Here is a 23,453-nt window from a genome sequence, read left to right on the forward strand (position 1 = left end):
GCTGTCCCATACAGGACTTTAAACCTACCCAACTGCCAACCCTCTTGAGTCTACCCCCCCCTGAAACTACTGACTTTAAACTCACGTTTTCACAACAATCTTACCTTGTCTTTAGTTTAACAATTTTTGCAGCCCTGTTGCGCAACAGAACTTGCCCTTTTGTTCCTCAGTAATACCTTCGTTCAAAAAGCCACTTGCTTCTCCCTCCGAATGTCAATGGCAATCACACCATGAGAGAAGCAGAGGTAAAAATCCTCATCCCAACTGCTCCAGTAAAGGACAAGCTGGCAAAAGATGTGTGGTTGCTGTTAATCGCAAGGTAACCTTCTCTTAATGAGCTCCGCAGACAACATAGAGCAGAGATTACAATCAGCGAGCAGATATGAGTGAGGTTACTTACCGCACAGGGCTTTGCAGGGGAATCAGTGATTAGTTTCAGAGCTCCCGTTTCCTGGTGCTCGCAGCAAGCCTGCGGCCAATTGCCTGTATGGGGGCGATACCGAGTAACTGCCAACAAAATAGACGCAGAGAATTCTCTCTGCTGCTCTTCACTCTGACACGAACAGGGAAGATGTTGCAGACAATTCACACCAATCGTTTCACAGAGACACACAGAAGCCAGTTCGTGCTTCGACACAAGGGCTCTTCCTGCGGGTTGCTGATCAGTTGGATAATTTCCTTTTCTGGTCCGAGTCGAGCTTTGGAGAATATTACTGAAACTTTTAGCAGGGCTCTGGCTTCTTTGGTTAGAGGTGTTTGGGGGCTAACAACGTAAGGAGTAGCCTACTTCTGGCACTGGCACTGTGGTAGAGGAAGCTACCGGAGGTTGTTGCAGTTGCCGAATTCAGGGCTGGATTGGTTGCAGGACTTGCGAAAGAATGTTCATAGTCAGGGTAGTAGGTTTATGTTCCCCGTGTTTGCAGGTTAGGTGGATTGGCCATGCTAAATTCTCCCTCAGTGTACCCGAACAGGCGCCAGAGTGTGGCGACTGGGGGGTTTTCACAGCAACTTCATTGCAGTGCTAATGTAAGCCTTACTTGTGACTAATAAATAAACATTAAAAGTTGGCAATCTGTCACCATTCAGCCCTAGGGCGTGAGAAATTGGAGTCTCTCAGCATCTCTGTGTCTGGGAACCACAATCCCATGTTGGGAAATTTTTCCGCAAGTCAATGTGAAACTCAGTCATGCAGGGTATGCTTCGCTATGAAAGGTACAAGTCATTATTGCCGCCACTGAAACTTTTGTGTCTTGAACCAGGCTGGTATCTTAACTCATCTCCTTTGTAGTTTATTTATTGTCACAAGTAGGCTTGCATTAACATTGCAACAAAGGTACTGTGAAAATCCCCTAGTTGCCACACTCCAATACCTGTTCGGGTACACTGAGGGAGAATTTATTATGGCCAATGCACCTTACCAGTACATCTTTCAGACTGTGGGAGGAAACTGGAGAACCCGGAGGAGAGACATGGGGAGAACGTGCAGACTGTGCACAGACAGTGACCCATGCTGGGAATTGAACCAGAGTCCCTGGCGCTGTGAGGCAGCAGTGCTAACCAGTGTGCCATCGTGCCACCCTTATGACAATGCGGCAGTCCCTCAGTATGGAGGTCTGATCCGTGTCCAACATTTTATAGCGAATGGGCATTTTTCTTAAGCACTTTGACAGGAAACCACGGAAACATCTGTTCCAACTGACCCAGTGGTCGTTGAAAAAAAAATGCAGAAATTAAAATAACTGGCTTATTTAAGTGACAAGCTTCTCCTTGCAACGCCAGCCCCACCCTGTCGCCCACTATTCCGTCCTCTCCTGAAAAAGCTGACTCTCACTGGATGCAAACGCAACTCCCTTGTCCTCCCATACTTCCTGCATGTGGCTATTCTTGCATGGACCGGGTAGATTGTCAGCCAGTTCTCGAGTGTGAGGACTTTCACAGCTGATCCACATCCTGCTTGTGCACATGATGCATACAGCGGAGGGAAAAGGAAAAGAAACAAGAAACTCAGCGGATAATATTGAGGTTGGAATAAAGACTTTGAGGAAAGGGGAAGAGAAAGGAATTGATCATTTTAGACGTGATAAATAAGATGAGATAAGAACTCAGGCTAAGGATATGTTTGGGAGGGAGCAGCACAGTGGGATTGTCACTGGACTTGGAATCCAGAGACCCAGGCTAATGCTCTGGGGACCCGGAATCGAATCCCACCACAGCAGATGGTGAAATTTGAATTCAATAAAAATCTGGAATTAAAAGTCTACTTATGAAACCATTGTAAATTGTCATTAAAAACCCATTTAGTTCACTAATGCCCTTTAGGGACGGAAATCTGCCATCCTTACCTGGTCTGGCCAACATGTAACTCCATGGCCACAGCAACGTGGCTGACTTGGGCGGCACAGTGGTTAGCACTGCTGCCTCAGCGCCAGGCACCCAGGTTCTATTCCAGCGTTAGGTCACTGTCTGTGTGAAGTTTGCATGTTCTCCCCGTGCCTGCATGGGTTTCCTCCAGGTGCTCCGGTTTCCTCCCACAATCCAAAGATGTGCGGGTTAGGTGGATTGGCTATGCTAAATTGACCCATAGTGTCAGGGTTTTTAACAGAGTAAATACATGGGATTGTGGGGATAGGGCCTGGGTGGGATTGTTGACAGTATAGGCTTGATGGGCCAAATAGCCTCCTTCTGCGCTGTAGAGTTTCTATGGTTTCTATGACTCTAAAATGCCCTAAGGGATGGGCAATAAATGCTGCCCTGCAAGTGATACCCACATCCCATGAACAAATTTTAAAAAAGAATGATGGGGACAGGCAGAGTTATGAAAGAAAATACAAAACTGGATAATTGGTCTCAGCTGGATATGTGCAATACTCGCAGCATACTGGAAGCTCTGGGAATAAGATGCTGGAATTAGAACACAAATAGAAGGAAAATTTGATGTCTCAGTAATTGTGGAAATTTGTCCCTGAAGATGGAAGTTAATTCAAGCATCAAAGTCACTGGCTGTTCAGGACATGTTCAGAAACATTGGGAGAGAGGAGGTGGGTTGATGCACATGGAGAAACCCAAATTTCACAGAAATTGGAGCAGTAGTTTGAGGTAAGAAATAGTCTGGATACAATTAGAATAGGTCTACAGTTGGTGATCAATAGCGCCCCCCAGTATAAATGCAAGAGGATGACAACAGGAGATTACAATGATACGTACAACAAATATGGGACAATAAGTGGCTTTAACCAATCTATTACAAATAATTACATTGGATATAGGTAGGGCCGATGCAAGGGTATTTGTCACCCTAGGTGAACCTTCAGCAGGTGCAGCCCCCTATACACATGCACATGCATGCAAACACACACGTACATGCACACACGTAAACACGCATACGCACACACGCAGAAAAGCTGGGTCCAAAAGAGAAAAAGCTGGAAATTCTCAGCAGGTCTGGCAGCATCTGTAAGGAGAGAAAAGAGCTGACGTTTCGGGCCCAGATGACCCTTTGTCAAAGCAGCTTTCCACCTCTATTGTCCTTTAGGGAAAAAAATCTGCTGTCCTTACCTGGTCTGGCCTACATGTGACTCCAGAGCCACAGCAATGTTGTTGACTCTCAACTGCATTCCAAGGACAACCAGGTATGGGCAATAAATGCTGGCCAGCCAGTGATGGCCATGTCCCATGAATGAATAAAAAAAACTGCTCAGGGGCTAACAAATGGATATATGCACTAGAAGCACAACGTGATTAAGGAATACAGGGGACAAACAGAGGTCTGTGCAGGAGAAAAACCTGAACATTAAACTCCTCTGGGATAATGGGAGGGATTCATACTCACGTAGGGAGGGTCCAAGCTGGTCTGACAGTCAAGAGTTCAGTAGAACAATCTTTCAACCAGCAGCAATGGCCCAGTACAAAATTGAAATGAGGAGAAGCTCTGCTGTTGGGGATTGGAGGTCAGCTACAGGGACTTTGATCAAAGAGGCACCCAACTGAACACTGCATTCCTAAATGAGGAGAGAGGCCCAACTGAGACATGTTAGGAATCTATCAATGATAGTGCAGAGATTCCAGAAAGTGAAGCAATGATGCATATTCATGTGAGACTAATCCTGCAGCGTGCCACTAATCAATCTCCTTGTTTTAATCCCTTGTTTGCAGTGTGGAAATAACCTGGGGCCATAATGAACACAGTAAGAGTTTTAATAACACCAGGTTAAAGTCCAACAGGTTTATTTGGTAGCAAATACCATTAGCTTTCGGAGCGCTGCTCCTTCAGCAGCGCTCCGAAAGCTAATGGTATTTGCTACCAAATAAACCTGTTGGACTTTAACCTGGTGTTGTTAAAACTCTTACTGTATTTACCCCAGTCCAACGCCGGCATCTCCACATCATGACTACTGTCATAATGAACAGCAGAGCAACATGATGAATGGACAAGCGCTAGAAACTGTTAGAAACTTGGCGATGGATGGCTCACAAAATAGAAGCCTTAGGCCCCCCCCCCCCCCTCAGCAATCTCATTTTGTGAATAAACATTTACCCTCAAAGTTATTCCCAACAGTGTAGCACTGGGGTGTAATGATTGAGGTTCCCTGCATCTGGGCTAAAAGCAACACATCTAAGTGTCTGGCCAAAGGGATGTCAGAGCAGTCGGTAATATTGGTTGGGGGGGGGGGGGGGGAAATTTTGACACACTCTGCTCTGGTCATCATTTGACGGTTGAATACTGTGGCTATGGGAACAAAGCCCCTTAACCCACATTCACTGACGAGTCATCGGCAGATAAGAGGACCTTTGGAGACTTATGCTGACACTAGTTTCCTTCTCATTAATATTGCAGAGAGGAGACGACCATCAGGATTAGAGAGACTGGTTTTATCGCTGCCCTCATTAAAGCTTACAGGCAGGAGTGAAGGAAACAATTGCAATGGAGGTGCATGGATCACTCTTGGAAGGATCAAGACCCTCAAGAGGCCAATAGGGCCTCCACTGGACACAGTGGATGAGGTTCACAGAGACGACATGTGTAGGTGGCTCGCAAGGCCCAGGTTACATGGAACTCGCATATCTTATCTGCAGATGAGCAAGAACCAGTGTCGGCGCTGGCTCCGCGTGTCCAAGGATCTGATGAGTCACATTTGTCACATTCTCCAGAAATTGGCGCCAGAGAGACTAGGAAAGCATCCATTGTCTGTGGCGGTGAAAGTAATGACCGGTCTAACTTCTCTGCCAGTGGCTCCTTCTAGTGCTCCACTGGAGACCACTTTGGGATCTCTCAATTGGCAAAAGAGAAAAGCATTCACGAGGTCACAAAAATCAAACAAGCCAGGACACCGGAATTGCTGAGATTGTCAGATTCCCACACGTACAGGGTGCCGTCAACTGCACTCTTGTGGCTATGAAAGTTCCCTGGCAACAGGCATTAAAAGGGCGTTATGGTTACAGAACAAGGGTGGGAACAAGATTGAGGAATACACGAGAGGCTTGAAACAATGACAATTGGTTCCGATGCAGGGGACTCATCATCCTGTGCTGCCTGCTCTGCCTCCTCCACATCATCCTCGCTGGATAAGGTGTGACATTCATCTATATTCTCCTGATGCAAGGCCTCCCCTTCTGCACTGATGGGTAGTGCAGAGCACAACACACCTCGATGATGAGAAACCCACCCTGTGGCATTCTGCATCTCCCCACTGGATCAGTCCAAGCAAGAGAGTCTCTGGGGCGATTCCCCCATCTTGCAGCGAGCCAGGAGACTCCAGCAGAGGCTGTTTCGCAGGCTCCTTGCTGGGTGCCACGGCCTCCATGCATCTCCCAGCACTGGATTTCCGACGCTGTCTGCTCCATGCCAGAAATTGGTGTGGAGTTATGCAGACCCTAATTTCCATACAATTTAAATGGCATTAGCGGAGCCAGGACTGAAATCTTCAGGCCCGCTTGCCTCTCCCCCCACCTCCATGAGATTTCACTCCAACGGGGTTTAGTATAGCTCCCTACTTGCAGGGAGTTGGCAGCCCGATCCTACTGGAGCGAAGGAGGGGACAATTGAGGCCCCCCAGAGGGTCAGGTGCCGGGAGGGTTGGGCGCCGGGAGGGTTGGGCATGGGCACCTTGATAGTGCCAGCCTGGGCCCCCGGCACTGCCCAAGGGAAAAAGCGACAATGCTCAAGGGGCACCTTGACACTGCCCATCAGGCATTGGACAGTGCCAAAGGATAAGGCCTAATGGGGCGGGGCCTCTTGGGGGGGGGGGTCCCACTGCTACTCTGCGCTTTGGGCTGAGTGACTGAGGGAGGCCAGTGGTCAGTGCTGGCCATTGGGTTGGGAGGAGGAGATCCAGAGAATAGGGCTGCGGTGGTGTTGGTGGGAGGGTTTCAAGGCTAGCCTGGGCATGTTTGGGGGGCTAGCGATCGGGCTATGGGTGGGGGTGGGTGGTGGGTATGTCGCACAACCGGCAATGTGGGGGTCGCGGGGCTGGCCAGTGATTGGGAGGCCAGCAGTGCGCCAATCCCGGTGTTGACAGATTGGCGCATGCGCAGTGAGCCGTTCAGCGTTATGCTGCCGGCCTCTCCAGCGGGAATAGGCCCTGACCACTGATTGTCAGCACACAGGTCAGTGACAGCCTCACTGGACAGTTGGAGTTGGAGTCTGCATGGATACTTTGAAGGTAATTTAAGCGAATCGGGAACACTTCCGACTGTAGTTGGGCCCATCTCAACACAGGTCCCTGCTGCCAGTTCACTGCAAGCCCATCAATTGTTTGCCCAACCAGAGGCTGGCCTTCTGCTGCAGTGATGCCACAGGAAAATGTTCTCCCTTCCTTCGAGAGATTTTTTCCCCCAGAAAAAGGACACATGTCACACCATTGGGAGTTCTCTCCCAATGGTACAGCTCTTCCCACTTTGCAACTGCCAAGGGCTGACTAAATTCCATTGTGCGTGAAGAACTGCAGGTACATGACAACAGGGGAAGTATATAATTGCTAACTTTTTTCTATCTAAGAAATGGAGCAGCAGCATTTGGACAACTATCTTTGGAACTGAATCTAGGAAGACCCTGCCCCATGAGGAAAGTAAGAGAAGGGTGATAGAAACCCTGTAAAAATTACATGATTTTCTCCCAAGTGTTGTTATTTTTTAAAAACTCCCTCAATCCACAAAGAAATAAAAACTAACTACAGGATTAGCTGAGGCAGTAAACAGCATACATAAGGTCTGGGTCTGCGAGATTCACACTATGTAGATTCCCACAGAATAAGTCTAGGTTCTTCAGTTTCTTCTACCTGCATTGAGACAAGTGTTGCAATCCCAGTTGATGTTACTACTGGACAGGACGATCCTGGAATAGACCCCTGGCTCAAAAGATCATTACTTGTATCAGAAAACATGAATTAGCTTTTAACAACAAAAAAAACATTAGTGAAATATAAAGTTTGACTGCAATACGGTATTCCTTCACTCCCACCTATATTCACAAACGCTCATAAATTTTAAGGATAACATAGGTTAAAATCTTATGCTATAAAGTTTTCAATAAGCTCAGTCTCTAACTCAACAGGTTAACTGTGGTTAGAAAATACCTCACTCTGAAACCAAGTGCCAGATGCCACTCAAACGATCTTTCATAGATTTCTCAAATTCCCCCTAAATGATTGTAACACGAGTGTTTCCAACCTCCACTCTCAAAAAGACATGCTTTTAAATCTTCATTCAAACAATGCTTTCCTCAGCTGTTTTCATCAAGGATCCACCTCCAGGTTTTCTAACTTTTTTTTGTCTTGAATGCTTTTCAGCTTTCACACAAACTTCGAGATCCAGCCACTAATTGTTTCAACTATCACTTTACCCGGTTGCAGTAAAATATCGCCAACCCTTAAGATCACTTTAGATATCTGGCTTCTCACTAGCTAACTTCTCGGCTCTGCCTTTGACTTCAATGAGCTGTACCTGTTCCAATTTCCTCTGTTGCTTTAAGTTCAGCCTTCTTGGAAACTTCTCTTCATTATCTAGTTTCCTTAACTAGCTATTCTTTAGATTTCTGGCACTTACAATGGAGTAAGGGGCAAGAAAGTATGGTTTTACTTCTAGAAAAACTGTACGGGATGTTCCCTCTCTCACTACTAAAAGGTCCTTCTACTCTGGCTTACAGTTAAAATTAAACTCAAAAAGTTAATTTCCCTAAAGGTGTCCCTGGTTACTAACAAACAGCTCATTCTTTCTCCAAGCTCGTGTTTAATTTTCCCAGCGTAAATTTTCTCAGTGTAATAGAAAGTTTGAATCAAAACCCCCGTACATGCAAACACGTGTGCTTAACATGAATTAAACTGGCGTTGCACCCTTTCATAAACAAAGGCACTAAATTAAACCCACAAATCTATACCTTATTTCTCATATTTAATAATACAATATAGATCACTTAAAATCTCCCTCTGTTTCCTGACACAAAGACTAAAAGGAGTATTGTAAATACTTTTGCAGGGCCAGTTAATGTCACATTCTTTACTGTGCAAAAATGCCAAGTTCCTATCAAGTCGCTCGCAATAAGGGTCTTTGTTTTACAGAATCACGATCTACAAGTCAGAATATTCTCCTAGTAGCCAAAGGTAACACTAAATAAATTAGTCCAGGTGCAAAGATTCTTTACTTTCAGATATACTCTTTCCAGTTGTGCCTGTGCAAGCTGACCTGGTCTTGCATTATTGCCAACACTAACAGCTGCAAGATAGACAAGTTCAGTTATTGATTCCAAATTCACACTCTTCACTAATTCACAAGATGTGATGTAATGTCGCTGAACTGGTAATGCAGGTTCTGGGGACACGGGTTGAAATTTCACCAATAAATCTGGAATTAAAAGCAAATCTCAGCCAAAGGTGACCATGGAACTATTCTCAATTCTCGTAAAAACTCATCTGGTTCACTAATGTCCTTTAGGGAAAGAAATCTGTCATCCTTCTGGCCAAAACCACAGAATTTGGCTGACTTTTAACTGCCCTCTGAAATGACCAAGCAAACCGCTACAAATCGCTACCAAAGTCAAAAAGGAATGAAATCGGACAGACTACCCAACCTCGGCATCAGAAACAACAATTGCACACCCAACCCTGTGAACTCTGCAAATACCTCCTTATTAATATCCAAGAGCTTGTGCCAAAATTGGTAAAGTTGTTCCACAGGCTAGTCACGAAACATCCCGAGTATGAATCATACCAGAATGTTCCAGACACTACTATCACCTTTCTGGATATTGCCTGTCCCACCAGCAGGACAGAGTACACCCATCAGTGGTGGTGGCACAGTGGTAAACATCTGGGAGGGACTTCCACTGGGAGTCCTCAACCTTGACTCTGCACTCCATGAAGTCTCAAGTCATCAGGTCAAACATGGGCAAAGAATCCTCCTGCTGATCATTAGCTAACAGTATGCCCTGTCCACATAAAGCAAGGCAAATCCAACCCAGCCAATTACTGCCCCATCAGTCTACTCTTAATCATCAGCAAGTGATGGAAGGGATGCATCAACAGTGCCATCAGCAATATCCTGTTCACTGACATGAGTTCCACCAGGGGCATTATGCTCCTGACTTTATTACAGCCTTGGTCCAAATATGGACCAGAGAACTGAACTCCAGAGGAGAGAGTGACTGCTATTGATATCAAGGCAGCATTTGACCTGGTGTGGAGCCCTTGCAAAACTGGGATCAATGAAAATCGTGAGGGGGAAACTCTCACTTGGTTGGAGTCACACCCAGCACAAAAGATGATGGTCGTCATCTGCGGGTATAATCGCTGAAATCATTCCTCAGGGTAATGTGCTAGGCCCAATCATCTTCATCTGTATCAGCAATTACTTTCCCTCCATCATAAGGTCAGAAATGGGGATGTTCACTGATGATTGCATAACGTTCAGCATCAATCACGACTTCAGATACTGAAGCAGTCTATGTCCATATGCAGTAAGATCTAGACCGACATTCAGGCTTGGGCTGATAAGCAGCAAGTAACATTCACATCAAGTGGCAGGCAATGACCAAGTCCAGCAAGAAATAATTAACCCCATGGCAGTCAATGACATTACCATTGCTGAATCCTCCACTATCAATTTCCTGAGGGGTTACCATTGACCAGAAACCAAATTGGAGCAGCCAATATACCGTGGCTACAAGGAAAGCTCAACGGCCGGGAATTCTGTGGCGAGGAACCCACCACCTGAGACCCCAAAGTCCATCATCTACAAGGCACAAGTCAGCAGTGCGATATGATACTCTCTACTTACCTGGATGAGTGAAGTACCAACAACACTCAAGACTTGACACCAACCTGAAAGCAGCCCATGTGACTGGCACTCCATCTACTGCCTTAAACATTAGCTCCCTTCACCACCGAAGCATAGTAGCAGCAGTGTATACTGTCTACAAGATGCACTGCTGTCAAGGTTCCTTCAAAAGCACCTTCCAAACCTGTGACCTCTACCACAAAGGAAGAGGGCAGCAGATACAAGGGAACATCACCATCTACAAGTTCCCCTCCAAGCCATACACCATTCTGATTTGGGACTATAATGGCAGCTGTCAAAATCCTGGCATTCCCTTCCTAACAGGACTGCGGATGTACCTATACCATCTGGCTTTCAGATGTTTATGACGGCAGCTCACCACCACCTTTATCAATGGAAATGAGGCATGGGCAATAAATAAAAGCTGGTCCAGCCAACAACTCTCGAACCCCATGAAAGAATAAACAGAAGTTGATGTGGAGAGTTGCTGTGGTCAGAAATAATTCTCATTTATCCATCAACCAATCTTCTTCACATTCAGTATTCTTTAGTATTTAGACCTCTGCTGCCCAAATCATCATCTCAGTCTGACAATGTTTCTTTGACTTTATTTCCATCACATTTAATATGTATTTATACATCACATCCATGGAATTCTGAGAGCATATGCAATATTCATGTGGCTGCAACAATTTTACAAATAAACCCATGGAAATGTTCTACCAATTCAGTTTTGCCTGTGAAATTTATTATATTATACTTTAGCACACAAGATAAATTGTGTCACACACTTTAAAATGTAAACTTGGAATGTAAAGGAAAATTTTCAAGCAAGTCCGAGTCATAATGTTGGCAACTTTTAAGATGCTTCTTTGCACTGAAACGTGGTTGAATACCAGTTAAAATTTAATTCAATTCTGCCACTGCTGATTTAATTAAGACTGTGTAACTTTAATTTAGCAAAACAGGGTGCTCCTTAAAAACACAGCATCAAACATATCAAAACAGATGTGTTATCCATCAGCTGTTAAAAAGACTAATTAGGAATGCAAAGATCAACCTTAACTGAGGGATTATGCACAATGATTTGTCCATTTTTGGCAGGATTATTATCCTTTGACTAAACTTAGAAGTTACTGAAGCATTTAAGGCCAATATGGGACAATCTAGGTTTTAGCAGTCCCAATCTCAAAAAAATGGTCAGTAGAACTTTGTATAATTGACTTACGAGGACATCTCAGAAAACTCAAGGACTTAATGATACGGCTCAGTATTATTTTCCAGAATTCACCCAGATGACAAATTTCCTTTTTGTGATAATTCAAGGGATGTGGGTGTAAACTGGATAGGCCAGTATTCATTGGCCATCCTTAGTTGTCCTTCAGGTGGTGGGCTGCCTTCTTGAACCACTACAGTTCTTGAGATGTTGGTACACCCATAGTGCTGTTAGGGAGGGAGTTCCAGGATTTTGACCCAAAGACAGTGAAAGAATGGCGATATATTTCTAAGTCAGAATGGCGAGTAGCTTGGAGGGAAAATTCCCATGTATCTACTTCCCTTGTCCTTCCAGATGGCAGTGATTGTGGATTTGAAAGGTGTTCTCTAAGCAGCCTTGGTGAGTTAATGCAGTGAATCATGTAGATGGTACTCACAGCTGCCACTGTGCATTGGTGGTGGAAGGAGTGAACATTTTGGGAAGGGGTGCCAATCTTGGGCTGATTTGTCCTGGATGCTACCATTGTGCTTCGGTGGTGAAGGGAGTTAACGTTTAAGGTAGTGGATGGAGTGCCAGTCAAGTGGCCTGTTTTATTCTGGGTGATGTCAAGCTTCTTGAGTGATTTGCAGCTGGAGATGTTTATAACAGAAGGCATCTGATTTTACCAGATACCCATATGCATTCATTTCCCAGTAAGACTAACTGGACAGAGATCAGGAATGAGAACTTGAACTGATTCCACCCTCCTTAGCTCAGAGACAGAGACTTACTTTCATACCTCAATAACAGTCTTCAAGATCAGACTGTAACACAGCCAGGTCTCAACATTTGCAACTTTTCTGGTTATGGATAAGCACTGCACTGGATGATAGCCTCAGTAGATCACGGAAACAGATGTAGTACAAATCTTTTTTCAGAATACTTACACTTGCCCCAGCCACGCACAATCCCCAATTGCTGACTGGTTTAATCCATCAGTTATGCGGAGGACAACAAATGAATACACAAATTACCCTTCAGTAAACAGATACTACATTGAAGAAACTTTATTGACTTACCAAAGTATGTCTCGCAAACAAATCCAGCACCTCACTGGGAAATCAGTCACTATGCAATGAAATTCAAAAACATATTTACAGAAATTCTGGATGCAACAAAAAGCACGGTCAGGACATGCAGTTGTTCAGTAAGGATTTTATTTCCCAGTTATCTTCATAAAGTTGCAGTGTGTCAACAGCTACCTCAAAGCATAAAAAGGATCCAATTACACACAGATCCTCTACACTGCTTTCTTTTCCATTAGCATTTTTACGCTAGTTCAGTATCGTAATACACAGCTGACAAAAAGTTGAATGCACATTTTTAAATACCACAGAGCTGAGGACAAAGCCACATTTCAATAGAAATAACACTTCAATAGGTGAAACCGTATTGGGGACGCATACAGTGCGAGAGGCATTTTCTACCTATACAAATGTGAATAGTGTAACCAGTTTAACTGTACATTTTATGCACATTAAAAGGGATTTATTTTTATACTTATGAGTGTCAGGCAATTTTGGTGCACAAGCTGTCTTGAGTCGTGATATCACCCACAGTTCACAGTTGCTGGAACAATCCATTGGGAAAACTGAAACGTGCCACAAGGCAGACAGGGTCCGACAACAACACAATCAGTTGGAGTACTCTTTTTAAAAGAAAGGACTTTGTCTTTAAATTCATTCCCTGGCCATCACTCCCACCCGTCCCACTACCAGGCCCATACATCACCAGGTTGTCGACTCCCACCTAGTTTGGGGAACTCATTTCACACAGAACGTTGTTATTTTTAAAACTGATGATTCAATTCTCAAAAATGTTGCCTTCAAACCAGATTATCAGCACATTTCTTTTTTTTAATAAATACAGACAGGTTTTACAGATTCAGTCCATTTTTAAAAAAAACCCACTGAACTGGTCAGTATTGAACCAGGAATCTCTTCTGTGGCAGATTTGTTAGATTAATCCATTTTCAAGTGCTTTGTAAGAGGGTGGGTTTTGGAAAATCAGATTGTTAAATTTGAATCATCTAAATGGGGAAATCTGGAAACAGATGCTTTGGAAATAACACCAAAAAAATACAGTACCTCATGGGGCATCTTAAAAAACACATGGGTGATGATCACTGCTGAAGAAATCCATGCAGGGGAGGTCTACAGTAGTTATGAAAAATATTTTTTTTACTCAGCTGAGCTACAGAAAGAAAACACTTCAGTATCCAGCCAAAAGACAGGCCCTCTCATCATGTTTCAGAATAAAAGGATGTAGTTGGGAAAGGACCGGGTCTCTGTCACCATTAAAAAGAGAAACTTACTGGAAATAGGCAGCTTCAAACCAAGCTGAAGAGCCATGTTTAGAGTGAGGCCAGTTAAACCAATCTTTCCAAAAACAATTTCTAAAGTTCTAAACCTACCTCGCTGGTTTTGTCAAAACTGTATGCTTTCAGCCATTAAACAGCATCGCAACAGACATGTTTGGCAAGCATTCCGGACTCCATGATCACAGTGAAAGGCCTCCCAATTTTCTAAATAGAGTGTGCGCCACAAATGTGATCTACATCAATCACACCCAAACGCTAAGTTTCTGATGTCTGCACAAGTTTTATTTACTTAAACAGGTCTCAGCGTGCTCACATAGAATATAGCTATGAGTTATATAGGTACTCGAGGTATCTGCATTCAGTTACATTTGTGTGAACTGTAAAAATCGCTCCAACGCAAAAATGGGACATCCAATGTCCTGCACTTTATTGTTGTTCCTGGTAAAAATATACCCCATCTTTCAACCGAACACAATTTAAATATCTTACCAATTGTACTCAGTTTACGACAGAAAGCCCAGCCAGGGAAGCACAGAGTCAACTTGGTTTTGAAATCTTAAGATGGGTTTCCAGACTGGGTCAACTCACCTGGTAAAAGTTGGATTTACTTGGGACAGGGGCGGAGGAGAGTGGGAGGAAAGAGATGGGGAGGTGTTGCCGTGGGCAACATGATCTTTATGGAATGATGCAATTTAATACTCAATAAGCACAGTTTTAAAACAAATCTACAGTACATTGTTATTCAAGTAAAACACTAAAATTGCAAATGTCTCAGACTAAACAGCAACTCATATAAAAAAAATTGAAATCTTCAAAATTTAGCATCACTTTAGAACAATTCTAGACGTCTCCTGCATCACTGTCCTTTTTGTCTTTCTTTCCTTCTCCTTCCCCTTCTGCTGTTTCACTGGTGTCCCGTCTCCGTTTGCGGTTTCTCATATTAAACCGAGGCTTTGGCTGGGGTAGTGGGTCCATCCCAAGAACTTTGTGAATCTGCCGAAATGCTAACAACCTCAACGCGTGCTGGGAAGGTGAAGAAGATACAATGATCGCCGTACATTTTCTCCAGAATATCTCTCACTGTTTTACATTAAAACTAAACACAGAAGACACTGGAAAAATGCGCTTGAAAGCAGAAGAACAAGATCCGCAACAAAATGTTATTTCATGACAAAACTAGTCTCCACTCAAAGCAATCTTTTCTCTCTCTGATACTGAAGGACACGTCTAGCAGGCTGATTTTATTTTGGACTTTTCAGTGCTATTTCTTTCAAGCTGTAAGCCACTATACAAATGTTTTCTTGAAGTGAATGCCTAATTTATATTTGCAAAATTACAGAATTTTGATATTAAAAAAGGTTTCTCCATTTTTTAAATTGCATTGATGTTCGATGATGTAATCATAGAATGGTTACAGTACAGGAGGCCACCATTTGGCCTGTCATGTCGCTGCAGGAACAACTCATCCAGCCCAACTCTCATCTTTTCCCCATAACTCTACAAATTCTCTCTTCAGATAAATGTCCCATTCACTTCTGAAAGCCACGATTGAACCTGCCCCCACCACCAGTGCCGGATTTAGACTTGGTGAGGCTCTAAGCTATATAAAGCTCGGAGGCCCCTTGTTAAAAAGTTACACCAAAAGGTCTCACAAAGGTGCGTACCAAAACAGGACCTTGGGTCGCCACAAAAAACTTGAAAACATAATTATGCCTTTTAATTATTTAATAGCAAGGTATTTAAAGTGAAAAATACAAATTATTTTCAAATGAATGCATTTACGGATTACATATTTATCATTTGGCTGGCTTGATCTCTCTCATAGATTTTGGTAATTTTTTGAGTTGCTCTTCAAGCTGGTGCTTTCTTTTTCTTTCCTGGTACCCGCTCTTAAATGTTCTCTTCATTGTAAACCTTCTGAAATTTTGTGAGGCCCCCGCGGATTGTGAGGCCCTAAGCTGTAGCTTGTTTAGCTTATGCCTAAATCCGGCACTGCCCACCACACTCGTATGCAGTGCATTCCAGATCCTAGCCACTTGCTGAATTAAGATGTTTTCTTCTCTCATACATGGCTCCCTTCGTCAATCACCTTAAATTGGTGCCCTCTATTCCTCAATCCTTCTGACAAGAGGAACAAGCTCTCACCATGTATCTTTCAAGATTCTGAACATCTCTATCAAACCTCTTCATAATTTTCTCTTCTGAGAACTGCCCCTGCTTCTCCAATCTATCCAAGAAACTGAAATTTCTCATCCATGGACCCATTGTCCTCTAATGCTTTCATATGCTTCCTAATGTGTTGTGGTTGGAACTAGACACAGCAATCCAATTGAGGCCAAACAGGATCATAACTTGCTTGCTTTTGTACTCTTATGCCATAATGATAGGATTACAGAAAAAATAACGCCTTGTTGTAACAGATATCTGTCCAGCACAGAAGCCTCACCTGTGCACTAGCTGTAATATCCTCGCGTTGCTGATGGTTCATACAGGACAGAGCATCTGAGTGGTCTTTTTCACAGGGATCCAGAAGTCCAGGACCATCTGTAGCAAGCAATTGCATTCCCTGGTTAAACTGTACAACCAGACTTCAGTTAAAAAATACACAACAAGGGCCACCGCTTGAGCACAGTTTCTTTACTGCGTCTGGTGATAGAACAGTTAAAAACCTATCATCAAAATCTGTACAGTGCAATAGTTTGGAGAGTTAGCAGATGGTGCTAGCAGTATTTGGCAAGCTTTGATACAAAGCTTCACACCCCAATATATCACCTGAAATACCTGTTTTGTTACATATGGCATGCCCCTATTCTGACCAACCTCTAGCAGCAGGAAGATTATCTCTCCTCCTCCTTCCCAGCGGAAGGTCTATTATCCACGGGCCGCAATTTCAGCCTTTGGTCACATATAAAAGCTGGTCATGTGGCTCCGGTAGGTAGCAGAGAAACAAACTTGGATAAAAAAGTACTTATTAATTTGGCTCATTTTACCTCTGGGATGGTGTGGGAAGGAGAACAGGAAATCAACATCTGCCCCTTGTTTTGTGAAGATTAATGCAAAAATAGATATCTTCATTTTGTTGAATCATAGAACCTACAAATGGGAAGCCATTTGGCCCATCTAGCCTGCACCGACAACAATCCCATCCAGGTCCTACTGCCATAACCCTGCTAATCCCCCGGACACACTAAGGGGCAATTTGGCATGGCCAATCAACCTAACCCGCACATCTTTCGGACTGTGGGAGGAAACCAGAGCACCCGGAGGAAACCCACGCAGACACGGGAAGAACGTGCAAACTCCACACAGAGTGACCCATGCCAGGAATCGAACCCAGGTCCCTGGCGCTGTGAGGCAGCAGTGCTAACCACTGTGCCACCTTTCTGAACTTTTCACACAATGGTCAGTACAAACAAAAACCAAAGATTCAAAGGATTGCTAAAATGGAGAAACTCAACATACAGTCAGAATGCAATGACATTCTGTTGCCTACATGTTTCATTTTTTTCTAAAATAATTTAGGCGGAAAGGCTTCAAAGTGATCATAGAATCCCTACAGCGCAGGAGGCAGCCATTTGGCCCATTGAATCTGGACCATCTGGCCAAAAGAGCAACTTTATCCAGCACCCCCCCCCCCCCCCCCCCGCCCTATCCCCATTACTCCGTGCATTTACTATGGCTAATCCACCTTATCTACACATCGAGTTCTAGATGACCATGCTACAAGTATTCATTCACCTCCCTTGATTTGTATTTTTTGTTATTCATTCATGGGACATGGGGCGTCACAGGCTGGCCAGCATTTATTGCCCATCCCTAGTTGTCGGAGGACAGTTGAGAGTCAACCACATTGGTGTGGCTCTGGAGTCACATGTAGGCCAGACCAGGTAAGGACAGCAGATTCCCTTCCCTAAAAGGACATTAGTGAACCAGATGGGTTTTTCTGACAATCGACAATGGTTTCATGGTCATCAGTAGATTCTTAATTCCAGGTTTTTTTTTTTAAATTATTGAATTCAAATTCCACCAGCTGCCGTGGCGGGATTCGAACCCCTGTTCCCAGAGCATTAGCTGAGTTTCTGGATTAATAGTCTAGTGATAATACCACTAGGCCATCGCCTTTCCATGATTCCCAATTGTATGGCAAAAAAATCCAACTCGTGTACGAAACTGTTCTTTGTGTTTCTCTTCTAATTTTTCCTTCTAATCCATGGTCCAGAGATGTAATGGGACACAGTCATAAGAGTTGCAATGTAGATGACACCTTGTCCTTTCATCTCCTAGACTCAAACCCGGTCAAGGCAATCAGGTTAATCTTTCATTAGTTTACATGAAATGTGCAAAGGGTCATTTCTATCCATTTCCTATTTGGCATGGCTTTGCAGTATAAAACTGTAGCTTCCTAATGTGGGGCAATCTTTCTCAGAGAGGCAACTGAATAGCTAGCACACGAAATAAAACAGAGGCGCACCATTCCCGAGCAAGGGTTTTTAATCTGAGATTGAAGATAAATCATTTGCCGGCGCAGTGTTAATCTGACATCCCTCATTTTGAACATGCATTCAACATATAATTCTGATAAAAACCCCAATGAATGGTTCATATCCTGTCTAAGGCCAAGGAAGACGACTGTCTATTTCCCCATCTCCCAAAACAAGCAAGAGAGACGAACCTGGAAGGAGAACTCCCGAGGCAACAGCTTCCAAAACCCTCCGCATTGCATCGCCCGGGCTCAGAGGGCCTGAAGAACTGCTAATGGCTTTCTCCACAAGCAGTTCCATAGCCTGTTTACAAAAAGTAATATGGTATTACAATTGACTTGCACCTACTTTCTAAGGTGTCATAAACAGTATACTCAAAGTAAGTTGGCCTTTTCTATACAGTGGGTAGCTCAATTTAAAATATCGGGTTCAAAGACCTCCATCTCAAACATACAAGCTGCGTTACCCGCAAACAAGTTAAAATTTTGCATAAAAGCACCATCAACTGATACTCCAGAGGAAAAGGCAGGGGCAGCAGAGAGAAATCATCAGGCCTCTTCAGGAGTGACTGCATTTTAGTGCAAGATGTGGGACAAAGGTAAAAGTTGGCAGCTGCTGCTTAAGACTCGAGACATGAAAAAAATTGCATCTTTCAAATGTTAAAAGAAACCTTACTTTCTCTGCTGCCTTGGGAGACCTGGAAAAGATCAGGATGTAGCGATGCAGTCATTGCAGTGCAAGGGTCATTTTCGGGTTGGCAAATTGCAAGTAGGGGAGCATCACAGAAATCAATGCTGGGACCTCAACTGTTTATGACCGACATTAATGACTTGGATGTAGGGACCAACTGCAATGTAGCCAAATTTGCTGAAGTTTGCTATGCAGAGGGATTTGGGAGTGCTCGTATATGAATCACAATAAGTTAGCATGCAGGTGCAGCAATTAATTAGGAAGGCAAATGGAATGTTGGCCTTTATTGCAAAGGGAAGGGAGATGAAGTATAATAGTAGTAAAGCCTAGCTATTGTGTAGGGCATTGGTGAAACCACATTTAGTTTAGTGCACAGTTTTAGTCTCCTTGCTGAAGGAGGGATATATTTGGATTGGAAGCAATTCAGTCAAGGTTCACTGCGCTGGTTCCTGGTACGAAGGGGTGGACCTATGAGGAAAAGTTAAAACAAGTTGGGCCCATACTGATTGGAGTTTAGAAGAATGAGAGATGATCTTATTGGAATACAAGATTCTAAGGGGGCTTTAGATGCTGAGGGGAGGTTTTCCCTTGTGAGGAAATGTAGAACTGGGTGGCACATGTTCAAAATAAAGGGCTTCCTATTTAACACCGAGATGAGGGGGAATTTGTCTTGGAGGGTTGTCAGTGTCTAGAATGCCCTTCCATAGGGAGGGGTGGAGGGTGGGTCATTTAATATGTTCATGACTGGGTTAGATCTACAAGGAAGTCGAGGGCTTTGGGGACAGTCAGGAAAATAGAGTTAAGGCCACAACATAATCAGTCATGATCCTACTGAATGTCAGAGTAGGCTCAATGGGCTGAATGACCTGCTCCGGCTCTTATTTCTTATTACTGGATAGCACCGTAACTTTGAGCACAGGTGCCAGATAATTTATAGAAACAGAGTGGAATAATTCTCAGTTTCTTTGGACAGAAGCAGCAATCTTCCTCCCAGAAAGTGAAGATCAATCATGTGAAATAGATAAAAGATTCAATCTACAATGGTTATTTCATTGGAGAGCATCCATTAGCCAAGGTTTTCCATTATTGATCATTATTCAATGACTCCGACAAGAGCACCCAATGAGGGGAGATTTCAATTGAGCCATACTGGTTCTCATGACTAGCTATCTGAAGTTCGAGTTTTGAGTCTCACATATAAATAACTTGCAAGGAGTACTAGACTGCTACAAATGTTTGTAGAATCACACCCCAGGAGGATCTTTGGGAGAAAAGTGTGATGGGCGAGGAGCAAAGATAATGATTTATCACAATAGAAAGCTAATGTGAAAGATTTAGCACTTGGTATTTGCCTACTCACCCAGTCTGGCATGGCTCCCCACGTTGGTACTCGCTGGCACAGGTCACGCAGAATTCGTATGATAATCACACAGGATTGTAAGCCATTAGCCCTAGCCTTTAAATTTAGACGGAAAATGATAATTACTCAGCGTTGTCAAATCCACAATGCAGTTAATTTGAAAGTAACATTCAATATTTTTCTATTCACAACCCATAAGAGGCTTGACACGCAGTAAAAGTAATTCAGATACTATCGTTGGTTGTAAAACTGTTTTGACCAAAGTTAGCATTTTAGAACCTTTACAATTACCAACATTTGACAGGTACCCCTCGGACTGAGGGCATGTATTTATAAAAAACTGAACATTTCAAAGATTTGAAAGGAAACTGGTGAAAAACTAAGTGGCCCTAGCCTGGTAGCGACAGGGAGCAGGGGCAAAAAAGGGAGGGGGCGGGAAATTGTTGGACAGACGCTAGTGCTGGACTAAACACTAGCATTTTAAAAACATATTGCCGATTAGTCGGGAAATCTTGCTGCAACTGTATAATGATGAGACCACATCTGGAGTACTGTGAGCAGTTTTGGTCCCCTTATTTAAGAGGAGGTATTATTTCATTGGAGGCAGTTCAGAGAAGATTTACTACGATGATCACCGGTTTGGAGGGATTGTCTTATGGTCGATGGTTAAACAGGTTGAGACTTTACTCATTGGAATTTAGAAGAATGAGAGGTGATCTCATTGACACATATAGGATTCGTAAGGTGTTTGACAGGGCAAATGGCGAGAGGATGTTTCTCCTCATGGGAGAGTCGTGGGCCAGAGGGCATAGCCTCAGAATAAAGGGGTGCCAATTTAAAACTAAGAGGAAATTCTTTCAGATGGTTGCATGTAATTTGAAAGTCCTTGCCACAGAGAGCTGTGGGGGCAGAGTCCTTGTGTATAATTAAGTCTGAGACCGATAGGTTTTTGATCAGTAAGGGAATCAAGGATTACGGGGAAAGTGCAGGAAAGTGGACTTGAGGAATTTCGATCAACCATGATCCTACTGAATGGCGGAACAGGCTCGAGGGGCTGAACAGCCTGTTCCTATTTCTTATGATCTAACACTGATGTGCCAGGCTGTAACCTGTAACAAATCACTGACCATGTAATTGTAGTCTTGTGGCTCATAATCACATAGAAATAGCTAGACCTTCACCCACGTTATCAATAGCAACTGCATTTTAGAAATTGATTCTGTGGGTGAGATAGCACATTGCGGTGACCTGGGACATTTCCTATATACATAGTCTTACTCTGTTGTTAATTCCATCAACAGTTTAGAGAAGTGTTCATAAACATCATGTCTGACGCTTTTCGCATTGTCAGGAGACCAGTCTTGCAGGTGGCAGCCTCAGACCCACCCACTTTTCCAGTACATACAACTACTCACTCGCCACAGCACTACACTCCTGAAAATACCACAGAAACAAGATGCACGGGTGAACTTCCGAAAATTAAGAAAAATATCCATAAAAGCTTCGCTGAGACACTATCCAAGCCCCTGCGCACAAGTTGAAGATAAGAGTTCAACAGATCGGCAATTTCCTTGGCTCTGAAGATTACTAAACAAAAAGGATGAGAGCAGCCAAGACCGCTGATCAATTGTCTAACATTAGAGTTTGATGCCTAAAGTAGCTGGAGTTCAATATAATAAAATGGAAACAAAAACGTAGAAAAACCCAGGGTCATCAGCAGCTGTAAAGATAAAAATACAAGTTAAAGGTTTGGGTATGGAACCTTCATTAGTGGACTTATAGAGTTAACTTTTCTCTTTCTTGCCAAATGCTGAAGGACCTTCTCTGAATTTCCAGAATTGTCTCTCGATTTGCCCTTGTCCTTTATTTTTATAGAAAGGACACAAATTTGATTGAGTCACTCAATATAAAACCGTGGCTTTAACTAAAGTCTGACCAAATTATGTAAACATGATGTGGAGATGCCGGCGTTGGACTGGGGTAAACACAGTAAGAAGTTTAACAACACCAGGTTAAAGTCCAACAGGTTTATTTGGTAGCAAAAGCCACACAAGCTTTCGGAGCTCCAAGCCCCTTCTTCAGATGAGTGGGAATTCTGTTCACAAACAGGGCATATTCGGCCTCTGATATTCAGATAAGCGTTCTCCAAGGCGGCCTTCACGACACACGACGGCGCAGAGTCGCTGAGCAGAAACTGATAGCCAAGTTCCGCACACACAAGGACGGCCTCAACCGGGATATTGGGTTCATGTCACACTATTTGTAATCCCCACAGCCTGCCTGGACCTGCAGAGTTTCACTGGCTGTCCTGTCTGGAGACAATACACATCTCTTTAACCTGTCTTGATGCTCTCTCCACTCACGTTGTTTGTGTCTTAAAGACTTGATTAGCTGTAAGTATTCGCATTCCAACCATTATTCATGTAAATTGAGTCTGTGTCTTTATATGCCCTGTTTGTGAACAGAATTCCTGCTCACCTGAAGGGGCTTGGAGCTCCGAAAGCTTGTGTGGCTTTTGCTACCAAATAAACCTGTTGGACTTTAACCTGTTGTTAAACTTCTTACCAAATTATGTAAAGCCATTCCAAAACCCAGCTAGGGATCACAGAATCCCCTACAAAAATAGAATTTGACAGTCACCATAAATCAGTGGCCCTGGCTAACAAACACTGAAAAATGAACTGCTATACAACATATTTTTACCTGGAACCACTTGGCATGACGAAGGGCAGCCAGACCCTCAAGGCATTTTTGCTTGTTCAATACATCTGATGGATCTTGGACTGGGACAGAGGTTGCATCTTAAAAATAAAAGAGGGGATAGTCCCAAAGTACAGCAGTTAGTTAATAGTAGTGATGTGCAAACGAGAGCTGAAATACTGAACAAGAGCCATCACAATGTTAACAAGTTTTCTACAGTTACAAACTGAGAAACTGTGAGCTGAGCAGAGCTGGGGCACTCGGGGAGAAAATTAAATGGTAAGCACAAAACCAAATGGAAAGAAAAAGGTTTGTGCGACTTGCACCAGAAGCAGGTAGCATTACACTTGTATTCTCTCCATGACATTTTGAAATTCATGG

At 43.5% G+C, this 23,453-nt stretch overlaps 2 protein-coding genes across 7 annotated transcripts in view; both read right to left on the minus strand.

Annotated features, from left to right (window-relative positions):
- matk (megakaryocyte-associated tyrosine kinase) overlaps positions 1 to 797 on the minus strand; it is a 95,441-nt gene extending 94,644 nt beyond the window's left edge. Inside the window, exon 1 of one of the 2 annotated variants that reach the window (XM_078198118.1) lies at positions 105 to 407. The gene's annotated coding sequence lies outside the window, so the exon portion shown is untranslated. Of the gene's footprint in view, positions 1 to 104 lie in introns of both variants that reach the window. The other variant, XM_078198117.1, reaches the window with a different exon arrangement.
- An 11,716-nt stretch (positions 798 to 12,513) lies between these two features.
- Positions 12,514 to 23,453, minus strand: part of zfr2 (zinc finger RNA binding protein 2) — a 70,020-nt gene continuing 59,080 nt past the window's right edge. For all 5 annotated transcript variants that reach the window (XM_078198102.1, XM_078198101.1, XM_078198099.1 and 2 more), the window contains 5 exons: positions 23,076 to 23,173; positions 20,373 to 20,468; positions 18,514 to 18,625; positions 16,288 to 16,385; positions 12,514 to 14,864 (listed from right to left, as the gene is read on the minus strand). In XM_078198102.1, coding sequence (XP_078054228.1) covers positions 14,682 to 14,864; positions 16,288 to 16,385; positions 18,514 to 18,625; positions 20,373 to 20,468; positions 23,076 to 23,173 — 587 coding nt within the window. In that variant the 3' untranslated portion in view covers positions 12,514 to 14,681. The remainder of the gene's footprint in view (positions 14,865 to 16,287; positions 16,386 to 18,513; positions 18,626 to 20,372; positions 20,469 to 23,075; positions 23,174 to 23,453) is intronic.

Source organism: Mustelus asterias, chromosome 26 (genome assembly GCF_964213995.1).
Source record: "Mustelus asterias chromosome 26, sMusAst1.hap1.1, whole genome shotgun sequence".
Taxonomy (NCBI): domain Eukaryota; kingdom Metazoa; phylum Chordata; class Chondrichthyes; order Carcharhiniformes; family Triakidae; genus Mustelus; species Mustelus asterias.